The following is a 21211-nucleotide window of genomic DNA, read 5'->3' on the forward strand; positions in this document are numbered from 1 at the left end:
TAACTGATATTTCTACAGCTCATCACAAAACTTCAAGGTCCTTTCATGCATATTTCCTCATTAAATGCCCTGGTGAACCAGTGCAGTAGGCACTGCACTGCTTATGGATTTGGGGAGGACAAACATTCAGTCCCTAACAGGAGTGGAGGAAAGATATACTGGACAGGTTTCAGGCTGGCAGTGACATGTCACTTCCCATTGTTGGCAGGAACTGCAAACTCAGCAGCAGCAGCCTGTCCATGGCCGCTGTGGACATCCTCTACATTGACATCACACGGAGGTGGAACTCCATGACCCTGGATCAGCGGGACTCAGGTACCTGACAAATGCCTCTGCCATGGCCTGTGGGGGTCCTGACAGGCGTGGGTGGTATATTTTCTGTTCCTTCTTGTCAGAGGTTCAGATGGGGGAAGAAGATGATGCCATCAGATCTAGACATCATCCAGGGTTTGAGCTGAATTTAAATCCTGGAGCATTGTCTGCCACCAAATTCTCATGCCACCGTTAGCATTCTTTGCCTTTGCTTAAAGCTCAGATTCCATCCATACTGGGAACACTCAGTTATTCATTCATTTGTTCACCCCTCACACACATTTCCTGAGGATGTGCTGGGCCCAACCTTGGGTGGGCTGGAAGATATAGTGCTTGGTTCTTGTCCTGAAAGAATTCACTGTAGCATTGGGACGCAGATGAGAAAATGATGCTGGGTAGTAGGATGCCTGGCTGTTGGGGAGAGAAGCTCAAAGAAGCTATCCGGGAACCCAGCGGAGGAGCTCCTCATCCAGGGAGGGCCAAGGAAGACTTCAGGAGAAAGGTGTATGGGATCAGCTGGTGAACAGGGCTGGGACAGACACTCTGGCAGGGCTATTGCCTGGCCTTGGCATGGACACAGGAGAGGCTGTTGAGCTTAGATCGTATCAAGTAGCCCAGATGGGCTAGAGCAAAAAGGGATATGAGAAGGGGTAGAGATGGGGTTAGGGGAGTTGTCAAAGCCTTGAATACCACACAAGAAATTTTGATCTTGATCATCTAGGTTCTGTGGTGAAGGGTTCTGTGAGAAGAACCCACCTTCAGGTGGATGAGTTTCCTATCTTTTTCCTCACAGAGGGTGTTTCTCTCTTTCTCTCTCTCTTTTGTTTTTTGTTTTTTTGTTTTTGAGACGAAGTCTCACTCTGTTGCCCAGGCTGGAGTGGCATGATCTCAACTCACTGCAACCTCCGGCTCCCAGGTTCAAGCAATTATCCTGCCTCAGCCTCCCAAGTATCTGGGATTACAGGTGCAAGTCACCACACCCGGCTAATTTTGTATTTTTTGTAGTAGAGACAGGGTTTCACCATGTTGGCCAGGCTGGTCTCGAACTCCTGAGCTCAAGTGATCCACCTGCTTTGGCCTCCCAAAGTGCTGAGATTACAGGCGTGAGCCACTGCGCCCAGTCCAGAGGGTGTTTTTCTAAAAAAATTATAATAACCGTAACTGATATTTCTACAGCTCATCACAAAACTTCAAGGTCCTTTCATGCATATTTCCTCATTAAATGCCCTGGTGAACCAGTGCAGTAGGCGTTATGAGTCTCATTTCACAGACAAGTAAACTGCAGCTCAGGTGACAGAAATCACACAGGACCTGTGAGCCCACAGCACCCCGGCACCCACGCCACCCCCTCTTCTGGCTGCCTCCCTCCAAAAGGGACGCACAGAAGGGAGGCACCGGGTCGTGAGGAGTGGGGCAGCTTGCTCCTGTGAGTCTGTGGAGAGGACCTGAAGTCAGGTTGGGAGATCCAGATTAGAATTGATTATGCCATTTCCTGCCCTTGTCAGCATGAAAAGTCATTCCAACTCCTCATCTCCAGTTCCTCATCTGTAAAATGGCACCAAAAATCCCTGCTCTCCAGGGTTGCTCTGAGGTCTTTGGAGTCCTTGGTGATGGTGCAAGCCAGTTTATCTTATTACTGGACACCCCTTGGGGAGAATCCTGGGGGCCGTCTGCCTGGCAGCTGCTGCACCCCTAGGCAGTCCTGCCCTACACCCATGTGGGCCAGAAACTTCCCAACCACAGAGGCGCAGCCCGTCCTTCCTGCAGGGCACCGGTGCTCAGGCATCATTTGCCGCTTGGCTTCGTGTTTAGTAATGATGCTTCCGGCTGCCAGTTCTTGGCCAATTCTTATATGCCAAGCACTCCACAGGCACTTTACATGTGCAGCACCGGCTAGAATTCTCCTAGAGGTAGATATGATTATCTCCATTGTGCAGAGGAGGAAACTGAGGCCCAGAGAAGCATGGCTAGTGGATAAGGTTCAAACACCAATCCACCCGAGCCTCTTTCGGGTTGCCTTCTCCTACCAACTGTCCTAGAGTGAGATGACCACCAAGCTCCCTACAGCTCCCTTTTCTTTAAGTCAAAAGCAAAACCCAGGAAATAGCAGCAGTCATTGAATCAACAAGGTGAGTGCCTCTCTCGCATCTCTGCAGTTGGCAGCTCCCTTCCAGCCCTCCCTGGCAACCAGGAGAGGCGTGAGATGGAGCGTCTTCAAGAGAAGTAGGCAGATTAATTATCATTCCGAGGACTGAGAGTGCTCATGTGACAATCGAGCGGCGGCACTTTCTGCTGACACCTTCAGAAAGCAAAGAAGCGTTTGCTCTGTGAGCTGAATGTGGGGAGTCATCCAGGATCCCACGGAGGGGGCCAGATGAGGGGGTGGGGGTGGCAGTGGAATTATTAAATATTGAAATTGATCAGGAGTAGCAGCAGGAAGCTATTTATCATGTTTTGTTGCTGCAAACTAGCATTACCATCTGGCCCACTGTTAATTCGGAGTAGTTTTTCATGTTTTGTTTGCCTCTTAAATTGCTCCCGGTAAGCGGAATCCACAGGGGCTGTCCGCAATTCAAGCTCCGGTGAGGTTTTCTGGGGTCTGCCTGGGTCTCTGTATTCTGCTGACCAAGCTATGGAAATGAGAAAAATTCTTATTTTTAGCACATACTGATAAGCAAATTCAGGGTTGGGATCTCCCAGGCCTTTCACCAGACCTCTCAGCCCCTGACTAGGTGGAGTAGTCATCACCAGTAGTAACAGCAGTTTTGAGATGACTTCATTTGTGCATATATCACTGCAAATTCTTGCCAGGCCTTCAAGTTGGGCAACAGCATCCCCTTTTACAGATGTGCACCCTAAGGTTCCAAGAGCAAAAGTGACTTGTCTAAACTCCCACAGCCAGGGAGTAGCAAAGGAAGGCAAGATTTGAACTCAGGCCTCCTACCTCCTCGCCCAGGGTGCTCTACCCCCATCCAGGGCTACACAAGCAGTGCTTGTTCACTTAAGTAATACAGAGGGTTGGGGCTCATGAGGCAGGAGTCAGAGGGGACGGCAGCAGCAGGAGGATAAAAGTCAATTCACAGGGCCTGCTGGGAGGACAGAACTGGAGCAGAGAGGGTGCCTGTCCAACCTCTTGTCTCCCTTTCCTCCATCCTCTGAGTTTTCATCACTCCTGGAAGGAAATAACAGGGCCTGGGGGTCTAGAAAGTGGGCCTGGGCATGAAAGCCATGCATGGGAAGCCTTCTGTGCCCATGGTCTCAGTAGCCACTGCTGGTACCAGCCAGAGCCCAGTTCTTGCCTCCTTCTCAAGGCTGGTCCAAGCCCCTGATTCTCAAGGAGAGGGGCATCTGGAGACAGCCAACTTCTTAGGACCATTCAGGAAGCTACTGAGTAGCAAAAGGAGAAGTCTGTGGTTGAGTGGTTGTTCTTCCTTTTGCCAAGTGTCAGCAGAAAGGCCAGAGGGTCTTCTTTTCTTCCCTCCATGGTGTGGAGCCGAGGGGTTTGAGAACCTCAGATCCAGTTAGGTACTGGCTGGAGGTGTGGGTGCCGTGCTGAGGGAGACGGCTTTCCCCATCCCACAGCTGCTGGGGGCTGAAAAGAAAGAAGCCTGTGAAGAATGATAGAGCCTGGGTTCTCATACTCAAGGAACACGTACTCATTCATTCATTCATCCACTCAACTAACAGCTACTGAACATGCTACCAGGCGTTGTGCCCTGCAGGGATATAAAGATAAATTATGTACAGATCCTAGCCTCTTAAGGAAAAAAAGAGACCATTTACTGAACATTTATATGGGACAGAAATAAAAAATGCTTGCTATGAATTACCTCATTTCCTTCTCGCACCATCCTGTGAGATAAGCGTTGTTATTCCCATTCAACAGATGAAAAACCTGAGCCTGAAAGAGGTGAAATTACACAGACATGTCAGGTATTACAGTGGGGGCCAGTAGCAGTGACTCATGCCTGTAATCCCAGCACTTTAGGAGGCTGAGATGGGAGGACTACTTGAGGCTAGGAGTTCAAGACCAACCTGGGCAACATAGCAAGACCCCATCTCTATAAAAAACTTAAAAATTCACCAGGCATGATGGCACTTGCCTATAGTCCCAGCTACTTGGGAAGCTGAGGCAGGAGGATTGCTTGCACCCAAGAGTTCGAGGCTGCAGTGAGCTACAATTGTGCCACTGCACTCCAGCCTGGGTGACAGAGATCCTGCGTCTAAAAAAAATGTTACAGTGGGGACCCTAGTATTTGAATAAAAATCAGCCTAACTTCAGAGTCTACTGCCCTTTCCATTATACCCAGTGTCTCTCAGTCACAAATGAATATGACATACAGTTGACAATTGCAATAGTATGCGACCAGAGCTATCATGGGGGGAAGCAACAGAGGAGGGTTGCTGTGAGGGTTAAGAGAGAATGCATACAAGGCATGTAGCATGCTGTGACCCAGAAAAGCCACCCACTGTGCATTCTGCATCCTCGAGGGCTTAGCACATGGCCTAGAACATGCAAAGCATCTCGCCCAGTGCCCAGTGAGTGTTTGATGAGCAGACGAATGCAAAAATAAAAGATGCCCTGCATCCTCAAAGCAGGGAGTCCCGAGTGTGAGAACCGTGGCTCAGAGTAGAGGTGGTCTTTTTGCCAGAGTCTCCCTCCCCTCCTCTGAATGCCTAGTTGGACTGGATCATCACCCATACCCAGTGCCTGCCGTGTCAAAGTGCTAAAGCATCTTCCCCTCTCCTGAAGCCAGCCAGACCTTCCTTCTGCCATTATAAGACTTTGGTACACACCGAAGGGGTTAACCAGATCCCTGATGCTTGAGATCTTTATGAACAAAAACATCCTGCAAAAGGGAACCTTGCTATTGAAATGGAGAAGAAAAAATGGTGCTTAAAATAATTAGGAAAAAAATCAAAACTAGTGAGAAAAAGCATGCACATGATGAAGTCGAAACCTCAAATAATCAGTTTAAATAAGTTTGCTTTTGATTGTTTGTTTTGTGTTTTATTAGACCTCAGGTGCATAGAATTAGATTAACCATCACCCTTGGTTCATGAGACACTTCCATCATGATCCACACGTACCTACTTTTATTTAGTTAGTTTTTAAAATTAGCTATTTTTAGTAATGGAATAAGTATCTGCAAACTCACCACGCAAAACAAAAGCTAGGACTTGACAGTGACCTAAATCTGATATGTGGCTCTCCTCACCTAAGGAACCCCCCAGCTGCACCCTGGGTTCATCATTCCCGAAATGGGCTTGCCTTCACCTCTGTCAGAATGTCAATGATTCTTCAAGAGCTTGATGGAATTTAGTAACATGTAGTTTACGCTCTCCAGGATGCCAATGTAATTGTCATTAAAAAAGAAAAAGATAAGGATTGTAATTTTCACTTCTAGAATTTCCAGCAAGACACAGAACTCTAAATGAGGATATTATCAGCAAAACTGGGATGTCATAGCCCTCAACTAGCCCTCTCATTGCCCAGAATCAAATAAAGAAACAAATTTGTCAGGGAAGATGCATTTATTTCATGTAAATTGCACTCAGGAGCTCCCTCTTGTCACGGAGACTTCGCCCTCAACTCTTTCCAGAGTGGAATTTCACATCTCCGTGGTAAGAGACGAGGACAGTATCAAGATTTGGCAATTAAAGGCAAAATCACTGGTGTCAGCTGTGAGAGACAAACATTTTACTTGCAAAGGTAACATTTGAGCCGGGCAACCAAGTGTCTTGTCCATCTAACAAAAGACCAACATCTGGAGGCTTCTGAACTTTGTTTACTTCAAAGCCAGATGTTTTTGCTATTTTAAGATCTAAGCTAAGGGTCCCTTTCAGTAACCGAAGGGAACATGAGAGCAAAGGAAGAAAAAACTGACTATGGTGTCTTCCCCACCTCCCCTTCCCATGAGAGCTCAAACACCACACACCCCTTGCTTGGAGAGGGAAATCTAAGAATGGCATTGTTTAATATCTGACATATGCTGAGTGCTCTTTGACCAAAATAAGAAATATTTCTTCCACTGCTTGGTGAGCTACATGCCCGCCTCCGGGGGCTGCCTTGGTTTGACTTGCTGTATACCCAAAGCCACAGGCTCCAGAATCAGACAAACTGGGCTTTCAGTCTGCGCTTGGTCACTTGCTAGCTAACCTCAGGCAAGTTAGGTAACTTCCTCCAAGCCTCAAGTTCATCATGTGTAAAGTGGAGATAATAATGGTGCCTGCCTCCTGGAAACATTGGGATGGATGAAATGAAACAAAACACAGAAAACGCTCAGGGCCATGTCTGCCTGTGGAAAATGCTCAGGAAGCAGGGCTGCCCCTAGTGTGATCCCATTGCTCCTACTGCACTACTTTCTCGGGAACCCCTGCCCGCTGCTCTGCAGGTGTTGGGGACAGAGATGGGAAGAAGGGCCTGCCTTACAGCCAGATGAGAGAGTCAGGACGTGGCCACAACAGACTCTTCCTTTGTGGCCAGCAGAGTGCCAGGCCCTTCTCATCCCACCCTGGCGACAGTGGGGACAGTGAGGCTGGGGAAGGCAGAGGAAATGTGGTGCTGGCAGCCTCAGCCATGGCTGTGGGAAGCGGTAACCCTGCCCGCTCCCATCACTTACAGGCCTGTGCCGGCCCCCAGCTGCCTGCAGTCACTGGTCTCACAATTCCAACCCCAGGGAAGAACATTGGCACATTTCAGGGCCTTGAGAGATGGACCCCTGTCCACTCTGCATCCTCATTCATCACTAGCCTCACACTCACTCCAGCCAGAATGACTGGCCCCCTCAGGCCCCCACCTCTGCAGGAACCCACTCTCCTTGCTCACCATTGCCCAGGCCCCCTTCCTCACAGAGCCTCCTGCAGTGCTCAGGCTGGGCCCAGCACCATCTCACCTGCTCCACAGCACCCAGCGCTGCCCTTGACCACAGCACACATCAAGTACTGTGAGAGAACTTGGACACCTGCCCCTGACATGAGGCCAGCATCTGGGAAACAGAGCTGTTCCCACCTGCATGAGGCCAAGCATTGAGCTTGGCATCCAGCAGGTACCCTGCGAACACGTGTCCCATGGGCCAGGGCTCAGCCGCGGCAACCCACCAATCCCATGGGTGTCTGAGCCTCATGACCATCTCTCAGCGAAATCTCTCAGTCACTGACTGCAAGTCATCTGACGCCTCTGCTCACATCGGCTGGAGTAAGCCCAGGCTGAAATGTATTTGGTTAACGATGAACAGAAATATTGAAGAATATTTTTATTTGGAATGTTGAGCACAGTCTCCCTTATACATAAACATGGCTTGCCTCCTCCCCCTGAAATACAGGAAGCTGTGGAGAAGTAGTCCAGTTTCACGCAGCGCCTCTTGCGAGGTGTCTGGCACGAACGATGTTCTTCAGCCTTGAAATTATCTCGCAGTCAGATGGGCTTCTCTGGATGTGTGCCCTACACGCTTACAAAATAGTTGGCATCAGAATTATTTTTAATAAAAGCAAGTGAGCCAGCAGAGATGCCAGCTCAACCTCCGCCTCCCTCACCCAGACCCTAATCTCCGAGGCCTGCTAAAGCCACTTCGGCACCGGTAGTGCCACCAGGCGAGCTGCGGTCACACCCGCTGCCCCTTTGTCGGGCGAGTGCCTGCCCTTCCTCATCCTCAGTCACCTTGAGGGTGGAGATGCCCATTGTCAGGCCCCACCCCCAAAAAACAAAGTGGGGAAAGCTGAATTCTTTTCAGTGTAGGCCTCCCCTCTCCCTGCACTTGTTGCTCACCATCCCCAGATCTTGCAGAAACAGCAGCCGCAGGATCCAGTGTTGTGCAGAAAGCTGGCAGCTGAGTTAGACGGGCTGGGTTTCAATACGCTGCTACCTGCCATTGGGAAGCCCTGAGAGGGGACACTGCACCTCTGGGAGCCTCAGTGTCCTTTGAAACAGGGCAATGACATCTACCTTGGGGCACTGTCAGAATTTAGTGATAAAGTATGCACCTGGCCCAAACAGTAGCTTTTTCTGTGTCTAATCACCACTATCCTTCCTGGTGGGGGTGTGTGTGTGTTACAGACTACAAACCGTTTCCAAAGTCACCTGTCTACACAATGCACACACTCCCAGTGAGCTCTACCACCACCCTGTATACAGAAGAGGAAACCAAGGCTCAGAGGGCTAGAAACAGCTCCACAGGCAGGCAGGAGCAGAACAGAGCCGGCCCCGAGTCTCAGTCCTGGTCTGCCTTGTGCGGTGACAACGGTCACAGGCACATGAAGATGTAAGCCCCGTCCCGGTCCTCAAATGCTCCCAGGCCCGAGAATTGGGCAGAACTGTGTTTAGGAGGACAGTCTGGCCTCTGGTCTTGGCCAAGCCTGGTGTTAACAACAACAGCGTGTCCAGGGAGCTCTCGGGCTGTGAGGGCTTCCCTGCCCCCACCCCTCTCATCTGTTCCTCCCACGGCCTGGAGCAGTCAGTAAAATGTTTGTACACACTTTATTGTTGCAAAACACAGCACTCAGTGCTCCCAACTGCCCTGAGGGGAGGAATTTCTCTTATCCCAGATTTAGAGCTGTGATAATAAGGATGGGACGGGTTAGGGGCCACTTCCAATGGCCCCTGCAGTGCTCAGGCTGAGACTGAGGTCTCCTGACTGTATCTTCTCCAGCAGGTTCTCTCCTAACGTGACTGCCAGCGATTGACACTAACACCAGCTACATTTATCAAGCACCCAACACAGGCCAGGTGCTATAAAAGCCTTTTTAAAAAAATTAATAGGCTTAATATTTTTAGAACATATCATTACAGAAAAAATTGAGCAGATAGTACAGAATTCCCATGTAGTCCCCCACCCCCATGCACACAGTTTCCTTATAACACCATCTTGCATGATTGTGCTGTTATAATTAATGGAAAAACCTTGGTATATTATGATTGACTCAAGTCTGTAGTTTGCATTAGGGTTCACTCTTTGTGTTGTACAGTTCTGTGGGATTTGACAAATGCATAATGTCATGTAGCCGCCGTTACAGTGTCATACAGAATAGTTTCACTGCCCTAAAACTTCCCTGTGCTCCCCCGTTCAGCTCTCCCGCCGTGAGCCCCCGATCTTTTTACTCTCTATAGTTTAGCCTTTTTCAGAAAGTCATATTGTTGGAATCATAGAGTAGCTAGCCTTTTCAGACTGGCTCTTTTCACTTAACAATGTGCATTTAAGGTTTCTCCATGTTTATTTATGGCTTGCCAGCTCATTTCTTTTTATCTCTGAATAATAGTCCATTGAACGGATATGCCACAGTTTGTTCATCTATTCACTTACTGAGATACAGCTTGGTTGCTTCCAGTTTTTGGCAGTTATGATTAAAGCTACTATAAACATTCGTGCATGGGTTTGTGTGGACATAAGTTTGTAACACGACTGGGCAAATACCCAAGGATGTGATGATTGGATCGTACAGTGCAATGGTTAATTTCAGGTGTCTACTTGACTGGAGTAAGGGATACCTAGAGAATTGGTAAAGCATTAGTTCTGGCTGTGTCTGTGAGAGTGTTTCCATAGGAGATTGGTGTATGAGTTGGTGAACTGGATGGGGAAGATTCACTCTCAATGTGAGTGGGCACCATCCAATCAGCTGGGCGCCCAAAAAGAACAACAACAAAAAAGGCCAAGATGACTCTCTCTTTCTCTCTCTCTGTTTCCCCCCATCTCTCCACTCCTCCCTCTCTGCCACTCCCTTCTGGAGCTGGGACACTCTTCTTCTCCTGTCCTTGGGCATCAGAACTCCAGGTTCTCTGGTCTTTGGACTCCAGGACTTACACCAGGTCCTCCCCTCACCCCCAATCCCCCGCCCCAGCTTCTTAGGCCTTAGGCCTGGGACTGAGAGCTACACCATTAGCATCCCTGGTTCTGGGGCCATTAGACTTGGACTGAGCCACACCACTGACTTCCTAGGGTCTCCACTTTAAAGATGGTCTGTTGTATGTGGGACTTCTCAGCCCTAAGCCAATTCCCCTAATAAATCCCCTTCCACATATCCGTATCTATTAATATCTATATCTGTCTCTGTATCTATATCTATCTATATCTATTTATCTCTCATATATATATATATGCAGTGAGTCTTCCATATCCATGCATCCCACATGTGCAGATTTAAATCAACCATGGATTGATAGTTTTTTTAAGAAAAATAAAAAATAATATAACAATTTAAAAAATACAAATAAAAAATACAGTGTAACAGTTATATAACATTTACATTGTTTTAGGTATTATAAGTAATCTAGAGATAATTTGAAGTATACAGCAGGATGTGCATAGGTTATATGCAAATACTACACCATTTTATATAAGGAACTTGAGCATCCGCAGAATTTAGTATCGGTGAGGTTACCTGGAACCAATCTCCTGTGGATGCTGAGGGATGCCAAACTGTCTTTCAAAGTAGTAGTACCATTTTGCATTCCTACAAGTAATGAATGAGAGTTCCTTTTGCCCCACATCCTTGTCAACACTTAGTATACTCAGTTTTTTGGATTTAGCCATTTTGATAGGTATATAGTGCCACCTCATTGTTTTACTTTGCAATTCCCTAAAGACATTTGATGTTGAGTATCTTTTCAGATGCTTATTTGCCATCTGTATAACTTCTTTGGTGAGGTGTCTGTTCAGATCTTTTGCCCATGTTTTAATTGAGTTACTTTTTATTGTTGAGTTTTAAGAATTCTTTGTATATTTTGGAGACAAGTTCTTTATCAGATATATATTTTGCAAATACTTTTCTCCCAGTCTGTGGCTTATCTCATTTTCTTAACAATGTCTTTTCAGAAGTTTTTAATTTTAATGAAGTTCAACTTAACAATTTTTTTTCCTTCATGGATCTTGCTCTTGGTGTTGTGTCTAAAATTTTATAGCCAAACCCAAGGTCATCTAGATTTTCTCCCATATTATCATCTGGAAATGTTATAGTTTTGTATTTTACACTTAGGTCTGTGATCCATTTTGAGTTTATTTTTGTGAAAGGTGTAAGGTCTGTGTTTAGATCCTCTTATTTATTTATTTTGCTTGTTGATGCTCAATTATGCCAGCACAGTTGTTGAAAAGACTAACCTCCCTACATTGAATTGCATTTACTCGTTTGTCAAAGATCAGTTGACTATACTGATAGGGGCCTACCAGGACTCTCTCTTCTGTTCCATTGGTCTAGTTACCTATTCTTTTGCTAATACCATACTGTTTTGATTTCTGGAGCTTTATAGTAAATTTTGGAGTTGGGTAGTGTCAGTCTCTGACTTTGTTCTTCTTCTTCTTCAGTGTTATGTTCGCTATGCTGGTCTTTTGTCCTTTCATATAAATTTTAGAATTAGTTTGTCAATATCCACAAAATAACTTGCTGGGATTTTCATTTGGATTGTGTCAAATCCATAGATCAAGTCAGAAAGAACAATAGTGATCTTTCTATTCATGAACATGAAGTAGTTCTTCATTTATTTAGATCTTCTTTTATTTCTTTCATCTAAGTTTTATAGTTTTCCTCATATAGATCTTGCACATATTCTCTTAGATTTATACCTAAATATTTTATTCTATTTTGATGCTAATGTAAATGGTGTTATATTTTTAATTTCAAATTCCAATTGTTCATTGCTAATGTATTAAAAATTGACTTTCCTATAATAATCTTATGTTCTTCAACCATACTATAGTCATTTGTTACTTCAGGAGGTTTCCTTGTCAATGCATTGGGATTTTCTACATTGACAATCCATTGAACAAAGACAATTTTATTTCTTCCTTCCAAATCTCTATACCTTTCATTTCCTTTTCTTGTCTTACTGCATTAACTATGACTTCCAGTCCAATGTTGGACAGGAGTGGTGAGGGGGGACTTTTTCTTCCTGATGTTAAGAGGAAAGCATCTAGTTTCTTTCCGTTAAACTGTAATTTTTTTTTTGTAGATATTGCTTTATCAAGCTGAGGAAGTAATTGCATTGGTCATGGTGTATGATTCCTTTTTTTTTCTTTTCTTTTTTTTTTTTTTTTCCTTAGTGATAGGGTCTTGCTCTGCTGCCCAGGCTGGAGTGCAGTGGCACAATCTTGGCTCACTGCAGCCTCAAAGTCCTGGGCTTAAGTGATCCTTCTGCCTTAGCCTCCTGAGTGGCTAGGGCTACAGTCGTGTGCCCTCACACCTGGCTAATTTATTTTTAAAATTTTTTTGTAGAGACTGGGTCTCACAGGATTGCTCAGGCTGGTCTCAAACTCCTGGACTCAAGCAATCCTCCTACTTTGGCCTCTTAAAGTGTTGGAATTATTTGGTGCCCAGCCTATGATTCAATTTGCTGATATTTTATCGAGGGTTTTTGCGTCTATGCTCAAGAGGAATATTGGCATGCAGTTTTTCTTTCCGGTAATGTCATTATCTGGTTTAGGTATTAGGGTAATGCTGGCCTCACAGAATGAGTTAGGAAGTGTTTTCTCTGCTCCTGTATTCTGGAAGACGTTGTAGAGAATTTGTATCATTTCTTTCTTAAACATTTGTTAGAACTCACCAATGAACCTAGCTGGCATGGTGCTTTCTTTTTTGAAAAGTTATTGATTATTCATCTTATTTCTTTAACAGATAAAGGCCTATTCAGATTATCTGTTTATTCTCTTATGAGTTTTCATAAATTGTTTCTTTCAAGGAATGGATCTATTTCATCTAATCAAATTTGTAGACATAGACTTGTTCGTAATATTTCTTTATTTTCCTTTTAATATCCATGAGATCAGTAGTGATAGTGATGATCCCTCTTTCATTTCTGATATTAGTAATTTGTAATACTAATTAGTAATCTAATAGCCTTTTCTCTTTCTCTGTTGTTGCTGTTTTTGTTTGCTTTTGTTTGGTTTTGATTAGCTGGGCTAGAGATTTATCAATTTTATTGATCTTTTCAAAGAACCAGCTTTTGGTTTTATAGATTTTCTCTATTGATTTCTTCGTATTTTTAATTCATTAATTTGTGTTCTGATTTTTATTATTTCTTTCTTTCTGTTTGTTTTGGATTAAATTTGCTTTTTTCCTGGTTTTCTAAAATGGAAGCTTAGATTATTGATCTTAGATCTTTCTTCTTGTCTAATTTATTGCTATAAATTGTTCTTCTAAGCACTAATATCACTGGATCCCACAAATTTCAATAAGTTATATTTTAATCTTTGCCTAGTTTAAAATATTTTAAAATTTCTCGTGAGATTTTTTTGGATCTATATGTTGTTTAGATATGTGCTACTTATTCTCCAAGTATCTGGGGACTTCTCAACCATCTTTCTGTTATTGATTTTTAGTTTAATTCTATTGTGGCCTGAGAGAATACTTTGTATGATTTCTATTCTTTAAAATTTGTTAAAAACCTGTGTTTTATGGTCTAGGATATAGTCTGTCTTGGTGAATATTTCATGTGAACTGAGAAGAATGTATATTCTACTCCTATTGGATAAAGTATTGTATACATGTCAATTAGACATAGTTGATTGATGGTGCTGCTATGTTCAACTGTACCCTTACCAATTTTCTGCCTGCTGGATCTGTCAATTACTGATAGAGGGGTGTTGAAGTCTCCAACTATAATAGTAGATTTATCTATTTTTCTTTGCAGTTCTATCAGTTTTGTCTCACATATTTTGACATTCTGTTGTTAGGTGCATACATGTTAAGGATTATTATGTCTCCTTGGAGAATTGTCCCCTTTATCGTTATTACTCACCTTCATCCCTGATAATTTTCCCTGTTCTGCAGTCTGCTTTGTTTGAAATTAATATAGCTACTGTAACTTTCTTTTAGTTAGGGTTATCATGATATATCTTTCTTCAACCCTTTACTTTTTTATCTACTTTTTGTTTGTTTTTACATTTAAAGTGTGTTTCTTATTATCTTTAAGCTACTTTTCAGTTGGGTCTTGTTTTTGAATCCTCTCAACAGTCTCTGTCCTTTAATTTATTTAAATCATTCACATTTAAAGTACTTATCGATATAGTTGGATTATCATGTTTGTAACAGCTTGCTATTCATTGACTTGTTCTTTGTTTCTGTTTTTACTTCTCTTTTCTGCCTTTTCTGGTTTTAATCGAGAATTTTGTATAATTCCATTTATCTCTTCTTTTAGCATAGCAATTATACTTCTTTTTAAAAATAGTCATTATCCTAGAGTTTGCAATTAGTTTCCAGCTAATGAGTCTGTTTTCAAATAACACTATACCACTTCACAGATAGCGCAGGTACCTTATAATAGAGAACTTCCGATTTCTCTTTTCCATGCTTTATAACATTCCTATCATTCATTTCACTTATCCCCAAGCTATCGTCACCCAATACATTGTTGCTATTATTACTTTGAACAATTATCTATTAGATCAATTAAAATTAGAAAAAAACATTTTGTTTTATCTTCTATTATTTATTCTCTAATGCTTTTCCTTTCTTTATGTAGATCTGAGTCTCTGGCCTATATCATTTTTCTTCTCTCTGAAATTTTTTTTAACATTTCTTACAAAGCAAGTCTACTGGCAACAGATCCCTTCAGTTTTTGTTTGTCTGAGAATGTATTTCTCCTTCATTTCTGAAGGATAATTTCACTGCATACAGAATTCTAGGTTGGTGGGGTTTCTTTTTTCAATACTTTCAGTATTTCACTTCATTCCCTTCTTGCTTGCATGGTTTTAGGTGAGACAGCTGGTATAATTCTTGTCCTTAAGGCATTATATATACCTTACCTAAGGCATATATTCCTTACCTGTATATTACCTATACAGGTATTATTTTTCCTCTCTGGCTTCTTTCAAGATTTTCTCTTTGTCTCTGGTTTTCTACAGTTTAAATATGATATTCCCTAGGTGTAGATTTTTGTTATTTCTGTGAGCTTTCTGGATCTGTGGTTTTGATGTCTGTCTGTAATTTTTGAAAATTCTCAGCTATTACGACTTCAAATCTGTCTTCTGCTCTTTTCATTCTTCTCTTTCTGATATTCTCATAACATATATTTTGTACTTTTTGTCATTGTCCCACTGTTCCTGGATATTCTCCTTTTTTTCAGTATTCTTTTTCTTTAATTCATTGTTTCAGTTTAGGACATTCCTGCTGACATATCTTCAAGGTCACTGATTCTTTCTTTGACTGTATCCAATCTGCTGATGGGCCCATTGAGAGCCTTCTTCATTTCTGTTATAATGTTTTTTATTTCTAGCATTTATTTTGGATTCTTAGAGTTTCCATCTTCTCCTTACACTTTCCATCTGTTCTTGAATACTGCATACTTTTTCCGTTAGAGACTTTAACATATTAATCATTATTTTGTATTCGCCATTGGATAATTCTAACATCTGTGTCATACCTGAGTTTGTTTCTCATGCTTGCTTTATCTCTTCACACTGTGTATTTTCCTGCCTTTTAGCAGGTCTTGTAATGTTTTGTTGAAGGCCAGACATGAAGTACCTGATAATAGGAACCAAGGAATCAGGCTTTCAGTGTGAGGTTTTATTTTATCTTGCTAGGAGCTGGGCTGTGTTTATTTACTGTAGTCAGACGTGCCAGAAGCTTTGGTTTCCTCCAATTTTTTTTTTCTCTCCCTCCCTATTGCCTTTAGATTTCCTTAAAAAGTCCTTAAATGGAATCTTTTTCTTGGATCTGTCTCAGTTGTAATCCACTGTTATTACGCTGGAGTGAACCCTGTTGATGTGGTGATAAGGTGCTGGGTAGAGAAACATTTCACAATCTTAAGATTAAATCTGTTCCTAGTGGGCTTGAGTCCATGGGCTGTGACTTTCAGAAGTGCTTCTTAGCCCCTTTTTTCTCCCTTTATGTGTGAAAGCTAGAAAGTCTAGAAAAGCTAGAGTTATCTAATTGCCCTTGCCCTAGGTCAGATCAGCCTCTACTAGAGTAGTTTCTGGCTGGGTGTAATGACTTACACTAAGTAGTCCCAGCACCTTGGAAGGGTGAAGCAGGAAGATCAGATGAGTTTAGGAGTTCGAGACCAGCTTACGCAACACAGTGAGACCCGTCTCTACAAAAAATTTTAAAAATTGCCAGGTGTGGTGTCACATGCCTGTAGTCCCAGCTACTTGGGAGGCTGAGGTAGGAGGATGGCTTGAGCCCAGGAGGTTGAGGCTGCAGTGAGCTGTGGTTGCACCACTGCACTCCAACCTGGGTGACAGAGGAAGACCCTGTCTCTAATAATAATAATAATAATAATAATAATAAACAAAAAATAAGTAAATAAATAATAAATAGCTTCCTCCATTAGCAGGCCTTTGTTATGGAGAGTGCTCTAGGCATATTTGAAAATAGTTACCTCCCCCACCCCTTTCTGAAGCATGAGAAGATTTTCTCCAATCTTTTTCTTGAGAACCTGGTGGGGCTTCTGGAGCCCCACCCACAAAAAAAGTGGGAGACCCCCTAAGACTGGCCCCCAGGCATTTTTAACTCAACCTAGTTAAAGGTTGAGCCTCACACTGTCTCTAGCAACTCATCAATTACCAGTGAAATGTTCTTATCAGCTCCTGGCTCCAGCAGCTTCTGCTCCTGGTAAGCTGAACTCAGCTCTGATTCTCTATATTCACAGGTCTCAATGGTTTTTAGGGTGGTGGCTTGCCCTGTGACCTCAATACTCATGGATCTTAGAAAAGTCATTGATTTTTCAATTTGTTCAGCATTTTTTCTTGTTGTGAAGATGGGAGTGACGACTTCTCTCTTTTTTTTTTTTTTTTAAATAAAGATGGGATCTCACTATGTTGCTGAGGCTGGTCTTGAACTCCTGTGCTCAAGGGATCCTCCAGCCTCAGCCCCCAAAGTGCTGGGATTACAGGTATACATCACCGTGCCCAGCCAGGAGCAATGACTTCTAAGCTCTTTATGCGTCAGAGCTGAAACTAAAAGACCTCTGTTAACGTTTTGCACATCTCCCAACAATCCTGAGATTTAAGCTCTGTACTCCAGGTTACAGAGAAGAAAGCTAAGGCTCAGAGAGGTTAAGTAATGTGTCCAAGGTCACCCAGCTCGTGAGTGGTAGAGCCATAATTCTTTGTCTTTAGATTCTCATGGTCTTTGAGAAACTGTAGCAATGACCAACATTCCAGAAGTGTTTACCTTTCAGAGATTCTTCGGGGAAATCTGGGCTTACTCATTTAACCCAAGAGAGCAGAGAGAATCTCACAAACCATCTGATCAGTTCTTTGTCATCAAGAAGATGCCCAGGTTACCCAAGACAGAGACTCATCTGGCCCATAGGAGCCACTTTCAGAATTCATGGGTAACATTTCCTGCATATTCATCTTACTGATATGGAATCATAGTGTTTAAAAGTAGAAGGGGACCAGGCACACAGTAGCTCATGCCTGTAATCCCAGTACTTTGGGAGGCCAAGGCAGGAGGATCACTTGAGCCCAGGAGTTTGTGACCAGCTTGGGCAACATAGTGAGACCCCGTCTCTACACACACATACACAGAGTTACAAAAAAGTAGCCAGGCAAGGTGGCATGCACCTGTAATCCCAGCTACTCGGGATGCTGGGGCGGGAGGATTGCTTGAGCCCAGGAGCTCGAAGCTGCAGTGAGCTATGATTGCATCACTGCACTCCAGTCCTCCAGCCTGGGTGACAGAGAGAGACCATGTGACGTTTTTTAAAAAAGGAAAAGGAGCCTTAAAGATCATCTCTTTCAACCCCCTTGTTTTACACATGAGGGACTCTGAGACCCTAGCAAAGTATTGGAAGAAGCACCTACTATCCATTGGCTTCCTACATCCCCAGCCTGCTCTTTTTCCAGATCTTTTTCGGAGTAAGTTAGACACGTTCCTTTTTGAGATAGTCCACAAATATGTGATGAAATCTACCCTGTCCTTTGGCCCCTGGGAGGTGGAAGAAGCCAGGCACATGCTCTCGGGGTGCTCTGCATCTCACTGGAAGAATTGAGACACTTCCAGTGGTTAGGCATCCATGTCTTCCCTGAAGTCTAGAGAGAGCAGTGGTTCTCAACTGGGGACAATTTTGACTCCCAGGGGGACATTTGGCCACGACTTGAGACATTTTTAGTTGTCATACTGGGGAAAGGGAGTTGCTATACTGGCATCTAGTGGGTGAAGCCCAGGGCTGCTGCTCGACAACCTGAAATGCACAGGACAGACCCCCACAACAAAGAATGGTCTGGCCCAATGTTAATAGTAGCCGCTTTTCCCCTTCGGCCTCCTGGGGCTGCTATAACAGTCCTTCGTGCCCCACCACAGCCACACCATGCAGCTGCCACCTGACTCAGGGCAAAGATATGTCCTCAGCCCGGGAGGCCCCAAGCAGCCTCTAAAGAAAGGGAGCTCACCTCATCTGTTCCGCGAGACCTTACGTGACTGAGCGCGTTCTTCTTGGTAGCAGGTGGGAGTCTCTGCCCACACTTCCCCACTGATCACATCTGCGAAGGGAGGAGGAAGCCTTACATAAGCGCAGCCTCAGAGAACCTTCTGTCATTTTGGCAACACAGGGCCTGGGGAAGCCCCTCCCTTCCAAAATCTCATGGGGAGCACGGTTCTGTTCTGAATGGGCCCCAGAGGGCTTGCCTGCTACCTGCAGGATACAGGTACATCTGAGCTCTTTAGCCTTTGAGATTAGCCTTGCCAGCCTCATCTCCATCCTCCACAACCGCAGCCCCCATTCCCGCCACACTCTTCGCCCACACGCCCTGTGCTGCTTGGGGCCAGCCAATGTGCTTCCGTTGTGGGGCCTCTGCTCATGGTGTCTCCTTCCTGTAACATCCCTCCCTGCCTTGATTGCCTGCGCAAGGCCCATGGGTGAGATGCTCATCTGTGAAGCTTCTGGACCCTTCTCCCTGCCCTCCCTGCCAAACAGCTATGCTCTCTTCTTGCTCTGTTGATTCCAGGCACACCTCTCCAGCCATCATAGCTCGCTGGATCAGAAGTATTTGCAAGTGTCTGTATCCCCTCTCCACCTGCCCCCTGTGGATGCCAAGTGCCTCATGCCAGTGCCTGATTCAGGCCCAGGGCCCAACACAGGGAAAGCTTATTGAATAAGCAAGCAAGTGAGTGAACAACAAGGTAGACTGGGTCTCACTAGGCTCCTTACTCTCAGAGTGACTACTTCTAGGACGTCATGGTTACCTATTGGTCACCTGGTATCTGGACACAGGCCATGTGGCCTCAACTCTGCCTCCTCATTGAAACTGTATAATCGACTGGACATGGTGGTTCATGCCTGTAATCCCAGCACTTTGGGAAGCTGAGACAGGCAGATCACTTAAGGTCAGGAGTTCAAGACCAACCTGGGCAACATGGTGAAACCCCATCTCTACTAAAGATACAAAAAGTAGCCATGCCTGGTAGCAATTGCCTGTAATCCCAGCTACCTTGACGTCTGAGGCAGGAGAATCGCTTGAACCTGGTAGGTAGAGGTTGTAGTGAGCCGAGATCATGCCACTACACTCCCTCCAGCCTGGGTGACAAAGTGAGACCCTGTCTCAAAAAAGAGAAAGGAAACTGTATGATCTTGAACAAGTCACTTGCCCCCTCCAGCCTGTGCACCTGTCGGTAGCCAGCTGTCACATCGCAGCGCGCTGCGTTCCATGCATCCGAGGATACGAGGATACGTAGTGGTCTCAAGTTGAGGAGGTAATAGATCCCAACCGAGTTCAGGACTCTCCCTAATTCTCCATTTGCGGTTGCCCTAACTGGCCCCCAGATAGCACTGCTCCTAGGCATGAATACAATGAAAGAAACATTTTCGTGCACTAATAAAATTACCTTCTCTAAAGAAGGCAATTTGCATGTTAATGTTTTGGGTGATTCGGTGCAGCTCCAGTGCCCTCCAGGCTGCAATTTCTCTCTGACAAAGTGACAAAAATAAACTCCCGCATAAAAGAGCATTTCTCTTCTCTCTCATTTGTGCTCTAACGTGACATTCTTAATGTGAATCAAGTTGAAACCCACTGCTCTGTCTTATTTTTGACACTGATCTGCCTCCTGTCACCGCTCCAAATGGCAGGCCAGCTTTGAAGAGCTCCTCAGAGGGGTCTCACCTTGAGGACCTGTCTCTTATACACATCTAGATGTGTATAAGAGACAGGTATACATCACCGTGCCCAGCCAGGAGCAATGACTTCTAAGCTCTTTATGCGTCAGAGCTGAAACTAAAAGACCTCTGTTAACGTTTTGCACATCTCCCAACAATCCTGAGATTTAAGCTCTGTACTCCAGGTTACAGAGAAGAAAGCTAAGGCTCAGAGAGGTTAAGTAATGTGTCCAAGGTCACCCAGCTCGTGAGTGGTAGAGCCATAATTCTTTGTCTTTAGATTCTCATGGTCTTTGAGAAACTGTAGCAATGACCAACATTCCAGAAGTGTTTACCTTTCAGAGATTCTTCGGGGAAATCTGGGCTTACTCATTTAACCCAAGAGAGCAGAGAGAATCTCACAAACCATCTGATCAGTTCTTTGTCATCAAGAAGATGCCCAGGTTACCCAAGACAGAGACTCATCTGGCCCATAGGAGCCACTTTCAGAATTCATGGGTAACATTTCCTGCATATTCATCTTACTGATATGGAATCATAGTGTTTAAAAGTAGAAGGGGACCAGGCACACAGTAGCTCATGCCTGTAATCCCAGTACTTTGGGAGGCCAAGGCAGGAGGATCACTTGAGCCCAGGAGTTTGTGACCAGCTTGGGCAACATAGTGAGACCCCGTCTCTACACACACATACACAGAGTTACAAAAAAGTAGCCAGGCAAGGTGGCATGCACCTGTAATCCCAGCTACTCGGGATGCTGGGGCGGGAGGATTGCTTGAGCCCAGGAGCTCGAAGCTGCAGTGAGCTATGATTGCATCACTGCACTCCAGTCCTCCAGCCTGGGTGACAGAGAGAGACCATGTGACGTTTTTTAAAAAAGGA

The 21211-nt window shown here is 44.5% G+C and overlaps 1 protein-coding gene across 1 annotated transcript in view; it reads left to right on the top strand.

Annotated features, from left to right (window-relative positions):
* TTLL11 (tubulin tyrosine ligase-like family member 11) overlaps positions 1 to 21211 on the top strand; it is a 232550-nt gene that overhangs the window by 186623 nt on the left and 24716 nt on the right. The window contains exon 6 of the mRNA XM_011989480.1: positions 209 to 315. Coding sequence (XP_011844870.1) covers positions 209 to 315 — 107 coding nt within the window. The remainder of the gene's footprint in view (positions 1 to 208; positions 316 to 21211) is intronic.

This window comes from Mandrillus leucophaeus, unplaced genomic scaffold (genome assembly GCF_000951045.1).
Source record: "Mandrillus leucophaeus isolate KB7577 unplaced genomic scaffold, Mleu.le_1.0 Scaffold354, whole genome shotgun sequence".
NCBI lineage: Eukaryota > Metazoa > Chordata > Mammalia > Primates > Cercopithecidae > Mandrillus > Mandrillus leucophaeus.